The sequence below is a fragment of the Panthera onca genome, chromosome A3 (assembly GCF_046562875.1).
Source record: "Panthera onca isolate mPanOnc1 chromosome A3, mPanOnc1 haplotype 2, whole genome shotgun sequence".
Classification (NCBI taxonomy): Eukaryota; Metazoa; Chordata; class Mammalia; order Carnivora; family Felidae; genus Panthera; species Panthera onca.
Genome location: NC_138341.1, coordinates 36,194,387 through 36,208,231, shown reverse-complemented (window position 1 = coordinate 36,208,231; position 13,845 = coordinate 36,194,387). Strand labels below are relative to the sequence as shown.

General features: G+C 44.9%; 1 protein-coding gene across 1 annotated transcript in view; it reads right to left on the bottom strand.

Annotated features, from left to right (window-relative positions):
• ACOXL (acyl-CoA oxidase like) overlaps positions 1-11,810 on the bottom strand; it is a 338,638-nt gene extending 326,828 nt beyond the window's left edge. The window contains 1 exon segment of the mRNA XM_078444739.2: positions 11,035-11,810. Coding sequence (XP_078300865.2) covers positions 11,035-11,309 — 275 coding nt within the window. The 5' untranslated portion in view covers positions 11,310-11,810.
• Between the last annotated feature and the right edge of the window lie 2,035 nt (positions 11,811-13,845).

Sequence of the window (13,845 nt, the reverse complement as noted above, 5' to 3'; positions counted from 1 at the left end):
CAAACTCATCACTTCCTAATTATTTTGTCATATTTTACTATCATCTATGAGCTTAGGGTTATTTATGTCTATTGGTGGAAATTCTACATAATGGAGGACTTCTGGTTCTGCCAGCATGAAATAGCCCCATTCTTTCTCCCAGATCCTCCCTCTTACAAAGGAAAAAACCCGTGAACCGTACGCAATAAACAAACATAGGAAGATTCTGATAGGTGCAAAGAAGGCAGGCCACCTAGAGGGCATTCAGGGCTTGAGGAATGGCATGTCAGGGGATTCTCTGAGTCTCCTTATTGTTTCCTGTCTATGCTGCACAAGATGCTTTAGAATCTTCTAACCCAGAATTTCCAGCAGGCAGAGACAAAAAATACTCCAAGAAAAGCCTATTCTCCCTAGCTGAAGGATGTGAAAAGGGTCTAGAGTTGCTGGGCAAATATTAGACTATCTTTAGGAACGCAGGCGGGGGAAGCAAGCCACTGGCGACTGGCAGTGTGGGTGTGCAGTGGGGTTCATGGGCATCAGCGAGGACAGACCTTCAGAGCACACAGAGCACAGGGAGCTTGCAAAACTGTGGGCTCGGCAGAAGTCCAGCCTTAGCCTGATTCGATGGGACAGGCTGGAGTATAAATGGCACCACGGACTTGTCCCATCCTGTCATTCAATCACGGGCAGAAAGCATAACCTCAGGCATTTCCTGGGACAGTAACTCCCATGAGTCCAGGACAATTCCCAGGAAGTTCAGCTGTGAGTTGATATCAGTCAACACTGACAGTAGCTACGAGATGAGTATACAGGTTTGGTGAAGGGATCAGGGTAGGGTGTTACCAGCAGTTGCTGAGCAGCTGACTAAAGAAGTTAGAAAAAAAAAAAAAAATTAAACTAAAAGAAAGGAGAAAAAATAAATTATTAAAGGAAAAGTAGAAAAGCAATCAGTTAGAAGACAGAAAAAGTAATAACTAATAAATCCAAAATCTGGGCTCTGAAAAAAACCGTTCAGAGGTTGTTAAACATTACTCCCGCAGTATTAGCCAATGCAATTTGACAAAGGAAAGAAATTCGAGAAATTAAAATTTGAAAGAAACAGATAAAACTATGTACAGGTGATACACGTGTTCGATTGACTCTTTTAATGGCCCCTTTGCCAGATCTCCTCTGATCCCTGCGCTTTGACACTGCAGTTCTCCTAAAGAGGCAGAGTATACTTCCTCACCCCTTGAATCTGGGCTTGGCCACATGATTTGCTTTGGTCATTAAGATATTGGTAGACTTGAGAAAAGCAAAGACTTGGGGCGCCTCGGTGGCTCAGTCGGTTAAGCGTCCGACTTCAGCTCAGGTCCTGATCTCATGGTTTGTGAGTTCGAGCCCCACGTCGGGCTCTGTGCTAAGAGCTCAGAGTCTGGAGCCTGCTTTGGATTCTGTGTCTCATTCTCTCTCTGCCCCTCCCGACTTGTGCTCTGTCTCTCTCTGTCTCTCAAAAACAAAGAAAAATTTTAAAAAAGAAAGAAAAGTCTTAAAAAAGAGCTACTCCATTTCTCTTCCTCCCTTGCTCCTGTGCAATCCCATGGGAATATGCTTGAGCTAATCTAAGAACATACCTGGGCTAGCTTGCCATCTGGAGGCAAGGTATAAACTGAGAGACATGTGAGGAAGAGCCTGGTTGTCTCATCCAAGGCCATTCTAGATCAGCTTACCTCCAGCAACCCCCAAACTGGAAGAGCCTAGGTAGCTTAGCCAGTTAAGCATACGACTCTTGACTGCGGCTCAGGTCATGATTTCACGATTGGTGAGACCAAGCCCCTCAGTGGGGTCCACGCTAACAGTGAGGAGCCTGATCGGGATTCTCTCTCTCCCTCTCTCTCTCTCTCTGCCCGTCCCCAGCTTGCATGTACTCTCTTTCTGGCTCTCTCAAAATAAATGAATAAAAACTTAAAAAAAAGAAAAGAAAACTGATACACATGACTACATAATAACAAAAACTTTTGCATGGCAAAACACTGTAAGAATAGTCAAAAGACAAAGGACAAAATGCAACAAGATATTTATTACTGACGTCATTGCAAAGGGCCAGTCTCCCTAATTAAAGGGCTCCTATATAACTCATTAAAAACAGACCAACAAGTAGGCAAAGTATTTGAACAGATGGCCCACAGAATAAGGAACACAAATGACACAAATATATTTTTAACTCTCTGCTGTCATATGCAATAAAAGTTAACTACACTGAAATATCCATTTTTACCTATGATGTGAACAAATCTGGACAGTCTGGTAGCACCCTGTGTTGGTAAGGTTAAGACCAGATGCCCTTATGTGCTAGCCTAGGGGAGGCAGGGAGAGAGGTATAAATCGGTACGATTTATATGTACAGCAATTAGACATTATTTATCAAAACTACAAGTGTACCTACTTTTTGACTCAGCAATTACCCTTCCAGAAACTTTATCCTTTGGATTTCGTTACACATGTGAGGAGTAAGTTATAGAATCACATAAGCTATGGATCCTCTTTTTTAATAAACTCCAGTATTTATTCATTATAAACTCTGTAATCAAAAAGAAGAAGAAGAAGAAGACGACGACGACGACGACGACGACGACGACGGAAAAGGAGAAGAAGAGAAGAGAAGAGAAGAGAAGAGAAGAGAAGAGAAGAGAAAAAAGAAAAGAAAAATGTGGATCAAGTGACCTTTCAAACTACAAAGACCACACAGTAAAGTCTATGGGAATGCCATGAAGTGGGTCACACAGACAAGATTCTAGAACAGAAGTATTGGCTATTTTCTTCCTATTTCCATTCCAGTCACTTTTTGATAAAATGGTTGTTATTCATCTATTTTAAAATTTTGGGAGCACCTGGGTGGCTCGGACGTTGTGGGGCATCCGAACTCTTGATCTCGACTCAGGTCATGATCTCAGCATGTGAGACAGAGCCCCGCGTCGGGCTCCACGCTGGGTGGGGAGCCTGCTGAAGAGTCTCTCCCTCTCCCTTTGCTCCTTCCCCACAACTTCTCCCTTTGCCTGCCTGCCTCTGTCTGTCTCTCTCTCTCTCTCTGTCTCAAAAATTTTTCTTAATTCACATCTATTCTCGCATTAAATTAAGCTTCCAGGGGCACCTGGGTGGCTCAGTCAGTTGAGCGTCCGACTTCGGCTCAGGTCATGATCTCACAGTTTGTGAGTTCGAGCCCCGCATCAGGCTCTGTGCTGACAGCTCAGAGCCTGGAGCCTGCTTCACATTGTGTGTCTCCCTCTCTCTCTGCCCCTCCCCTGCTCATGCTCTGTCTCTCTCTCTCTCTCTGTCAAAAATAAATAAACATAAAAAAAATTAAGCTTCCTGCTCATACTGACACTAAGCATCTCATAGCAGTCAAGTTTTAGTAATGATTTTGTGTCAGTCTGTGCAGAAAAATAAAACATACTGCAAGGTCAAGTGAGGATGGTTCGTGCACAGATACTACACACACTGGCCAAAGCACCTGACAAATTATTAAAAACTATAAAATAAACTCAAGAATACCGGGTGACTCTTAAATAGTTCCCAACTATTAAAACCTAAGTTGACGAAATTCTGTATTCAAAAAAGAAAAATGCGGATCAAGAGACATTAAAGAACATTCCTCAATAGAGACAAGTTAGACATTTCAGTGAGAGGTCTACCCCATTCCCCTGCACACCCTCACTCCCAAAACGCACTACCAGAGATGTGTATAATATTACATGGGCCGAAACAGCAATTCAGCAGCACAACATTGCAAGCATCTAAAAGATGAGTGATTGAGTGAAGGACAGTGCATCCGTATAATGAGATTGTTACAGAAAAAGAAAGATCTCTCTACATGCCAACATAAGGAAATTGCCAAGATAAGTTTTAGAAAAAACATTTTTTTTCAACATTTTTTTTTTTTTCAGAGACAGAGACAGAGCACGAGCAGGGGAGGGGCAGAGGGAGAGGGAGACACAGAATCCAAAGCGGGCTCCAGGCTCCGAGCTGTCAGCACAGAGTCCGACATGGGGCTCAAACCCATAAACGCAAGATGATGACCCGAGCTGAAGTCAGATGCTCAACAGACTGAGCCACACAGACGCCCCATCAAGATACGTTTTAAATGAAAAAAGCAAGGTGCAAACAAGTGAATATATTACTTTTACTGTTAAAAAGCAGCAGGGGGAGAAGACTACATATTTGCTTGCATATATATTGTTGCTATTGTCATTCTCTTCAAGGACACACAGAAACTATTAACAGTGTTGACCATTTGTGTATGTGGGGTGGAAATGGGGGAAACTTGGCAAATGGGAAATAGCACTCTACCTTTTTATGTCTTCTGACTTTTCAATCACATTGAGATGTATTTTTAAAAAACACATTTAAAAAAATATTTTAGGGGTGCGTGGGTGGCTCAGTTGGTTGAGCGTCCGACTCTTGATTTTGGCTCAGGCCATCATCTCATGGTCCGTGAGTTCAAGCCCCACAGTGGGCTCCATGCTGACAGTTTGGAACTTGCTTGGGATTCCCCCTCTCGCCCTCTCTCTCTCTCTCTCTCTCTGCCCCTCCCCTGTGCTCCCTTTCTCTCAAAAAACAAAACAAAACAAAACAAAACAAAACAAAACAAAACAAAAAAAACGGGGGGGGGGGAAGGAGGCAAAGATAAAAGGTTTCTCTAAATGTGTATTAATTTTTTTAATTGTGCACTTAAAATGACCACTAGATGGCGATTGCTCTTCATTTGAACTGCCACCACGAGGCATTTAGGCAAGAAAGAAATTAAAGCAGGATGAAGAAGTCTTGGAAACTGCCTGAAACCTTGAGCATCTGACTATCTTAATAAAAATACCTAGATTCCTAACACTTTTCAATAAAAAAAAGTAACCACCTCGGCAATGGAAAAAAACGGGATTTTAAGAATAGCGCCCACCCTGAAACTCTCCAAATTTCTACACAACATGAATAACTGTGCGCTTTCAGTCTTTAAATATCAATCTCCACACCTAACAATTTTCATAGGCCACACCTCAGATGCTCTTTGTATAACAATGGGGCATAAATCATCCACCAGGATTATTTTGCGGTATTTCAACATACATAATTTCTCTGTCTTCTTCAATCCGTAAGATACGAGGATATGGCAAACATTATTCTCCATGCCTCAGACTGCGGACAGAGGCCCTGTGGAACTAAGAGCCTTGGCAGGCCCTGGGTGGATGGTGTGGGTGTCAGGATTAGGAGCTGTGGGACACCATGAGGACAGCTGTGGGGGTACACAGAGGGCCCAGCTCTGCCCCCAGCAGTCCCACCATCACCTGACTTATCTACTGGTGTTCTGTGTAGGATTTCGCTTGGAAGGAAGACGGTGCCATTACTAAGAACAAGCTTGAAACCCTCTGCCCCAGCATGTGCCACCAGCAAGAACTGAAACGAGGTACTAATGTCATCTTCCCTCGGAGAGGCGGGGGGTTTAGACACCCAGCAGAAGTCAGATACCTGTCTAGGAAGTCTCACGTGTGCAATCAAGAGCAAACTACAAGGTACAAAGTAAATAAATAAATACATAAATAATCGTAAACACCTATTAGAATGGCTAAAATAAATAATACTGACTGTATCGAGTGTTGAGGAGGATGTCGAGCATCTGGACCTCTCCTTTGCTGGTGGCGGGAATAAGAAATGGTACAGCCACTCTGGAAGAGGCTGACGGTGTCTTACGAAGTTAAATGGAACTCAGCAATCCCATAGCAGGTATTTACCCGAGAGAAATGAAATCCGTTGTTTACACAAACACTTATACATGAATGTTCGCAGCCACTTGCCGACTGCCCCAAACTAGAAACAGTCCAAATGTCCCCCAAGTGGGGACTAAAGTGTGGGACATCTGTACAAGGTGGTATTGAGCAAAAAAAGGAGTGAACCACTGGTACACGTGACAACTTGAATGGATCTCAAAGGCATTGTGTCGAGTGAAAAAAAAAAAAAGGCACATACTATAGGATTCCAATTTTATAACATTCTCAAAAGGACAAATTATAGTGCTGAAGAATAGATCGGTGGCCGTCAGAGGAGAGAGTTACAGGGAGAATCTGACTCTAGAGGAGAAACGGGTCGGGAGGGGGGGGGGTGCCTGGGTGGCTCAGTCGGTTGAACACCTGACTTCGACTCAGGTTGTGACCTTGAGGGGTTTGTGGGTGTGAGCCCCACATCGGGCTCGCTGCTGTCAGTGAGGAGCCCACTTCGGATTCTCTGTTCCCTTCTCTCTCTGCCCCGCCCCCACTTGTGTTCTCTCTCTCTTTCTCTCTTTCTCTCTCAAAAATAAATATTTTTTTTTAATTAAAGGAGGGATGCCGGGGTGGCTTAGTTGGTTAAGCATCCAACTCTTGGTTTGGGCTCAGGTCATGATCTCACGGTTCGTGGGACGGAGCCCCAGGTCGGGCTCTGCACTGAAAGCGTGGAACCTGCTTGGGATTCTCTCTCTCCCTCTCTCTCTCTGCCCTTCCTCTGCTCATGCTCTTTCTCTCTCAAAATAAATAAATAAACATTCTTTTAAAAAAGAAAAATTATGGGGGCGCCTGGGTGGCTCAGTTGGTTGAGCGCCTGACTTCAGCCCAGGTCATGATCTCACGGTTTGTGAGTTCGAGCCCCGCGTCGGACTCTGTGCTGACAGCTCAGAGCCTGGAGCCTGCTTCCGATTCTGTGCCTCCCTCTCCCTCTCTGTCCCTCTCCCCATCAGGCTCTGTCTCTTTCTCTCAAAAATAAATAAACGTTAAAAAAATTTTTTTAAGAAAAAAAAAGAAAAATTATAAAAGAAGATGGACAAATTATAAAAGAAGATATACAAATGGCCAATAAGCACACAAGAAAGTGCTCAACAACACTGGCCACCACGGAAATGGAAATTAAAACCATAATGAGATACCACTATACATCCGTCTGAATGGCTAGAAAAAAATAATAATAAAGCAAAATAAAATGCTAACAAGGATGCGGGGCCACTGAACTCATACTTTGTTGTGAAGATATATAATGATACAATCCTTTTGGGAAAAGCCCTGTTAACTTCTCATAAAATTAAACATGTATCTACCCTATGGCTTAACAATTACACTCCTGGATATTTACCCAAAAGAAACAAAATGCTCACAAAATTCTTGTAGAAGAACGTTCAAATCGGCTTTATTCATAACAGCCCCAAACTGGAAACAGCCCAGGTATCCATCACTAAGAGAACAGAGAAACAAACTGTGATTTATTATAAACTGTGATTTATTATATAAACTGTGATCCCATGGAATGGGATACTGCTTAGCAATAAAAAGGAATATACTACTGATACACATGCATGACGTGTATTAACCTAGAAAACATTATGCTGAGCTCTCTCGAATCACTTGTTCTGCAGGAAGCCAGCTGCCATGATGTGAGGACACTCAAGTCGCTTCATGGAGAGTCCCACACGGGGAGAAATTGAGGCCTCCTGCCAACAGTCATGTGGGTGGACCATCTTGAGAGTGGATCTTCCAGCCCCAGTCAAACCTTCATAGGACTTCAGACTTGAAGTCCTACGTGCAACCTCATGACAGACCCAGAGCCACCCAGCTAAGACGCTCTGAAATCCCCACCCACAGGAACCGGGTGAGATAATACATATTACCTTTTATGATGCTAAGTTTTGAGGTCATGTGTGACATATCAATAGATAAATAATACACATGGCATTGTCATACACACACACACATACACACAACTGACGGGCAGGAACTAATATCTTATTTTTAAAACACTTTAACAATATGTAATACACCAAGAATAAGACATGAGTCATAAAATGATAGCCTAATCAATTATCGCAAAGAAAACGCACCTATATGATCCTCATCCGCGTCAAAGAAAATCACACTATGTCACCAGCACACAGAATCTCCTCTCAATCATTACTCCCTCTCTCCTGCCCACTGCTGGCTGCGCTCTTGACCTGTAACTCCATCAATTATTTTTGACTGCTTCTGAATATTACAGAAATGAGATTAGACTCTATGTATTCTTTTGTGTCTCATTTCTTTTGCTCCACATGGCTAGTGAGATTTATCTTTGGAATCTACCGCAGCTGTGGCTCATTCATTTTCACTGCTGCACAGGATTACGTTGAATTAATATACCACCAAAGATATGCTGAGTGAACAGATCGTGCGACTCCACTTGCATTAAACTCTAAAACAGACAAAATTAAAACATAGTAGGGGCGGGGGATCCACAACAGTGGTTACCTCTGGGAAGATAAAAGCAAGGATTGAGCGGAAAGGGCATGAGGGAACTTTCTGGGGTGATAGTAACGTTCAATATTTTGATAAGAGGTTTGAGTTACATAGGCGTATGCAGGTGTCAAAACTCTGCGAGTGGACATTTAAGATTTTTGCATTGCATTGCATTTTAAGCAAAACACGACAAAACAAACACCTGAACACATTTTGAAGTCTCGTTCATGATATGCACACTGAATTATCTGGGGGGAGGGGGGACTTTGAAATGCATCCCAAGAGTGAATCATGGTGGATAGAGGGAGGTGTAAATGAACAAACATGTAATATAGCAAATACAATAATATGTTCATGGTAGGATCTAGGTGGTGAGTATATGGAACTCAGTGTTAAAGTCTTTCAATTCCGTTATATGTTTAAATTTTTTAAATATAAAACTGGAAGAAAGTAGATGACCAGAAAGGGGAATTATGGTAGGGCATCATTTCCTTATGTAAAAATGAGACCTTCAAGGACAGATCTTGGTTTCTAAAAACTATTCTCAAATAAAAGGAACATGGGCTCACTGGAGAAACGGGCAGAGAAAATACAAGATGAGCCCGGAACATCTTGCGGTATTAGAAAGTAAAGAAGTCCTTCAAAAAAAAGTCCCCCAAGGCTGGAGGCGTGTCAAGGGGACACAGGAGACGACTGAAAGAGCCCCCTGGGGTCAACGCTGGAACGACGAGGACAGCAAAATGAATGACGTCCTACTGGACTGTAACACAGTCATAAAATAAATCTGCAGGAGTCCATAGTGATACAAATAGTTAAAATAAATAAATACATAGGGAAAAGAGATGAATAGCCTGAAATAATTTGTGTAGCTACCTCCCCCTCTAGCAGGTGGGGCTTCACCTGTCTCCACACCATTACTACTGTCCCATGAGCGTCGGCTGCGCTTAACGACCTGCTTGCAGAGGGGAACTGTCATTTTACAATGAAAAGATCTGATAAACACTACCCCGCCCGGGGTTTCAAGGTTAACATCGCCACTGATGTTGATAGCATGTACCCCCTGTTATGACTGACGAGAAGGGTACTCGCCCTCATACTCTTCCCAAAAGCCCATAACCTCCATCTAGACATGAGAAAAACATCAGACAGACCAAACTGAGGGCATTCAACACAATACACAACCAAAGCTTTTCAAAAGTGTCGAGGTCAAGAAAAGCACGGGAAGAGTGAGGATCTGTCACAGGTCAGAGGACGTTAAAGAGACATGACCACAAAACGTAATGTGGCATCTTGGATGGGAGCCTGGAACGGAAGTAAGACACTGGTGGAAAAAGTGAGAAAATTCTAATGCAGTCTAGAATTTAGGTAATAGTAATGAACCAGAGCTGCTTTCTTCATTTTGACAAACATACCGTGGTTGTGTCAGATGTTGACAACAGTGGAAACTTAATGAGGGGTATACGGGAACTCTATTTTCTTCACAATTTTTCTAAAAATTGAAAATTATTCCAAAATTAAGTCCATTTTGAAAAGAGACAAGAAACAAGGCGACAATAACAACAACAAAACAGATCTTGGTGCATTTTTTGAAAAACCTTGTAAAAACCCAACAAACCGAAAACCACTTTAAAAAACCAGTTGTGTGTTATTTTTTTCCTCTCAAAATCTAAATCAAAAATCAGCTCTAGGGCAATGGAAAGCACATTTTCAGATACCAAATGTGAATGCCCTCCTGACAAGAAATATCCTTGGTGCCGAGCCTTATCCGGGCGGCACCCACGTTCTGGAGTGAATACTGACAAGAACTTGGAAATCAACTCTGGTGCCTCTGCTTCGCTAGCCTGTTCTTTTGTCCTGGTCCCTTTTATCATTTTGCTTCGGGAGACATCTCCAGCTTGGCCCAGGTTAAACTCCCTCGGTCACTCTCTTCTCGTTGAAAATGGCAAAAATCAAAACGCTCCGTCTCCCTTAAGAAATGAGGCGGGACCCACTGCCAGGCCTTCGCACAAATGAAAGGCAGCGGTGAAGAACAGACCCCCAGAAGCAGCGAGAAGAGAAACCCTCAGTCTTCCAGTAAGTGCCACAGCTGCCTCACAACTTGACCTTCCACCTTCCAGAGCCTCCACCCACCCCCGGGAGCCCTCGCACAGCCTGGATGACCTGACCCTGAATGGAAACAGAAACCGTTAAATCATCCTGTGGTAAGTGTCAAAGACTAAGGCCCTGAACCAACAAGGGTGACAGAAAACGCTACGGGAAGGGTTTTCGAAGCACTGCGGTTTAATTGTAGCTGTGGGGTTCGCTCAACCACAGAGAAGTACACTTGCTCAGTGGCAAACTCCACGAAAGTAGCAGAAAGAAGGCAGGGAGAGAGAGAGAGAAAGGAGGCAGGCGGGAGAAAAGATCCTCCCGGCCAGAGACAGAAATGTGATGGGAATCCCGGGAGGCATTGCCAATCCACATTCCCGCATCCTAGGCCTGCCGGCCAGTAACTGCGGGTGAAGAGATGCCTCCTCTCCATCCTTCCTTTCGGTCTTCCTTCCCGCGCTTTCGGTAAGCGTCTGCACCACACCAAACACGGGGCACTCAAAACGGATCCGGCCTGTTCCTACCCTCAAGGAGCTCAGCCTCTAGACTGGAAGACACCGGAGGAGAAGGAGGGTCCCCAAACAGTGTGACACTGAGAGAGCTTTCACACATTATCATTAAGACCTCCGGTGGCCAGAGAGCCGTTCCTGTCTCCCCAGGGACGGCAGGGTTGTTTTCTGCGGTAGGAAGCTTTCGGTTTAGCATTTACCTTTCCTTGGTTCTGTCAGGACGGGCTGCCGGGGCAGTGAGAAGGCAGGGGAGCAAGAAGCGGGTCTCTCTGCAGGATCCGCTGAGAAGTGGGGTGTGTGTGGGCTGAGAGAGGAAGTCCCCAGGAGGGAGGGAGCAGGAAGGGGACGTAAGGAGGAAAGGGTCGGAAGGGAGCAGGAAGGAAGTGAAAGGAGATATATGACCAAATGAGCGGAAGACAGGAACAGGTACAATCACCCAAGACAAAAGATAGGAACTTTCAACAAACTCAGACATGCTCCCTCACTAGGTAAAGGTATGCGTGCCAGAGACTGCTGCTGGCTCGACCTTGCCCACCAGGACTCCGAGGGTGCCACACCAGCTCAGCCCGAGGGGTGGCTCTCATAGCTCCAGGCTATCATTGTGATCCCAGCCTCCAGGACGGCATCTGGCTTAGAAAGGAGACTTGAAATCTCAAACAAAGAGGATTATTTTGGGGGGTGCGAATAAGAGGTGCTGAGGCTGACGTGACACAAGAGGGGTTGGTTGAGGAAACAGAAATGGGCGGGCAGCACCACTTAACTAAGTGTATTGGAGGATGGCTAGATCTGTGGTCGACAGGCATAAGCAGGCCTTGACGCCCTCCTAGGGCTGTGCCCTGCCCATGGAATGGTGGAGTCTGCTAGCTTGCTGGGCTTTGTGTTTCCAGCTGTGGTGACACTGTTGGTCACACAAAGGACGCTTTTGGTTGAACGTTATGGTACACATGGTCTGCAGGGGCCAAAGTGGAAACCCCTCGTCTTCAACAACAACCCGTTCGACAGCTATGTAGGAATCACCCTCAGTGGGTTAAGCAACATGCAGAGGAGCCAGGGTCCTCTGCTGAACCTTGAGAGCCACCTATCCACCTACCTGTCCATTTACAAGTAAATGGGAACCAGGACCCCCCCCCCCCCCCCGGGTGGCTCAGCCAGTTAAGCATCTGACTTTGGCTCAGGTCATGATCTCGCAGTTCACGAGTCCGAGCCCCATGTTGGGCTCTGTGCTGACAGCTCAGAGCCTGGAGCCTGCTTTGGATTCTGTGTCTCCCTCTCTCTCCGCCTCTCCCCCCTTCTGCGCACGCTCTCTCTCTCAAAAATAAAATAAAAACAGAAAAAAAATTTTTTAAAAAAGCAAGTAAATGGGAACTGGAAAGATGGACATGGAAATTCCCTTGGGGGCTAATTACAACCCAGACTTCAAGGCCTGAGATCCTTCAAGGGTCAAGAAGAGGTTGAGTCAATACTCTCCCATGGCAGCCAAGGAGGAGGTGAGGAGAGCACTCAGGGACCAAGGAGTCTGCAGCGCCCTTAGTAAGCCCACAGACAGTTTCAGAACAAACAGAGGTTTGCACGTGCTCCATAAAGCCATCGTTACGAAGAGACTGACAGGCAACCAGAGCCCAATGCTTGGGCTCCTGACAGCACCACCCATGCACTTGAATTCCAGCCTCTGTGCCTGAAGCCAATGTGAGCTGTGTTTCCGTCTCTGCACCCGAAACAGGAGTGACTACCCACATGGGCCAACCAAGAACTGAAGAGAAACTGACAGCAGACAAAGGATAGCAACAACATATTGGCAGCCAAAAAGTGACCAGGCAGGTGAATGGGGAGCAGACATCGCAGAACAGAGAATGCCAAGTTTATGGGGCCGGGAAGTCAACCAGCTGGTACAACTGAACTCCACTAAGGCTTGGGGATTGGAGGCCCCAGGCACCTCTGACAGCTCCAAGTCCCCTCCCCCAGCTCATCACAGCCTGAAGGTTCACTGTCAGGAGAAGGAGACGTGAGAGAGCAACAGAGAAGACGCACACTGAGAACAGTGGGGCCAGGGTGAGACCCCTCAGCCAGAGGCCCCACTTACCAACATTGAGGACATAACCAAACATCAGGAATGGCCTGTACATCACGGGCAGCTTTGACAACTTCCCACCAGATGGCTATAAAGTGACTTGTTCTAACAAAATCAGAGTTAACACGCATTCTCCAGCAAACAGAAGTCAAATGTCTTAGGAGAGGAGCATTTTCTAGTTAGCCTAAAGTCACGTAGGGAGGAGCCCTGCTCACGGTCACTTTAGGCAGCCAGGATTATGACCTGTCTGTCCTTCATCCTCTACCCACCATTCCTCAGAAAACTAAAAGAGTCCTTTCTGGAGAAAGGAACTCTGTCCAAGACAAAACGTAATACTGATCTGTCACTGAAAGAGGCTACTCTGTGATCAGGAAAGCCTGTGGCCAGCAACCCTGCCTGTTTACAATCAGAACTTTACTTGTACTTTTTATTTTGCTCCTATTGTGAGCAAACAGCCAAGATGGACTAGACATTTAAGGAAAGCTTCACACACAAAAATCAGAGGTCAAAGGTACAAATGGAAAAAAAGAAAACCAAAGGAAACAGAGACAAAGCAGAGGAATAGAAAGGAACATCTAAAAATGTAAGAGATTTTGAAATCAGAAGACAACAACAGGTGTTATTACAAAAAGGAACAAAGAGGGGCGCCTGGTAGGCTCAGTCATTTAAGCATCCGACTTTGGCTCAGGTCATGATCTCACGGTTCATGAGTTCAAGCTCCACGTTTGTGCTGACAGCTGACAGGCTGACAGGTTGACAGCCTGAAGCCTGCTTCAGATTCTGTGTCTCCCTCTCTCTGTTCCTCCCATGCTCGCTCTCTCTCTCTCTCTCAAAAATAAATAAACATTAAAAAATATATATGACAGAAGATATTTTTAACTCAGGAAGAGTTGGAAGATAAGTAGAGAAAATCTCCCAGGAAGTAGAACAAAAAAATAAAGAA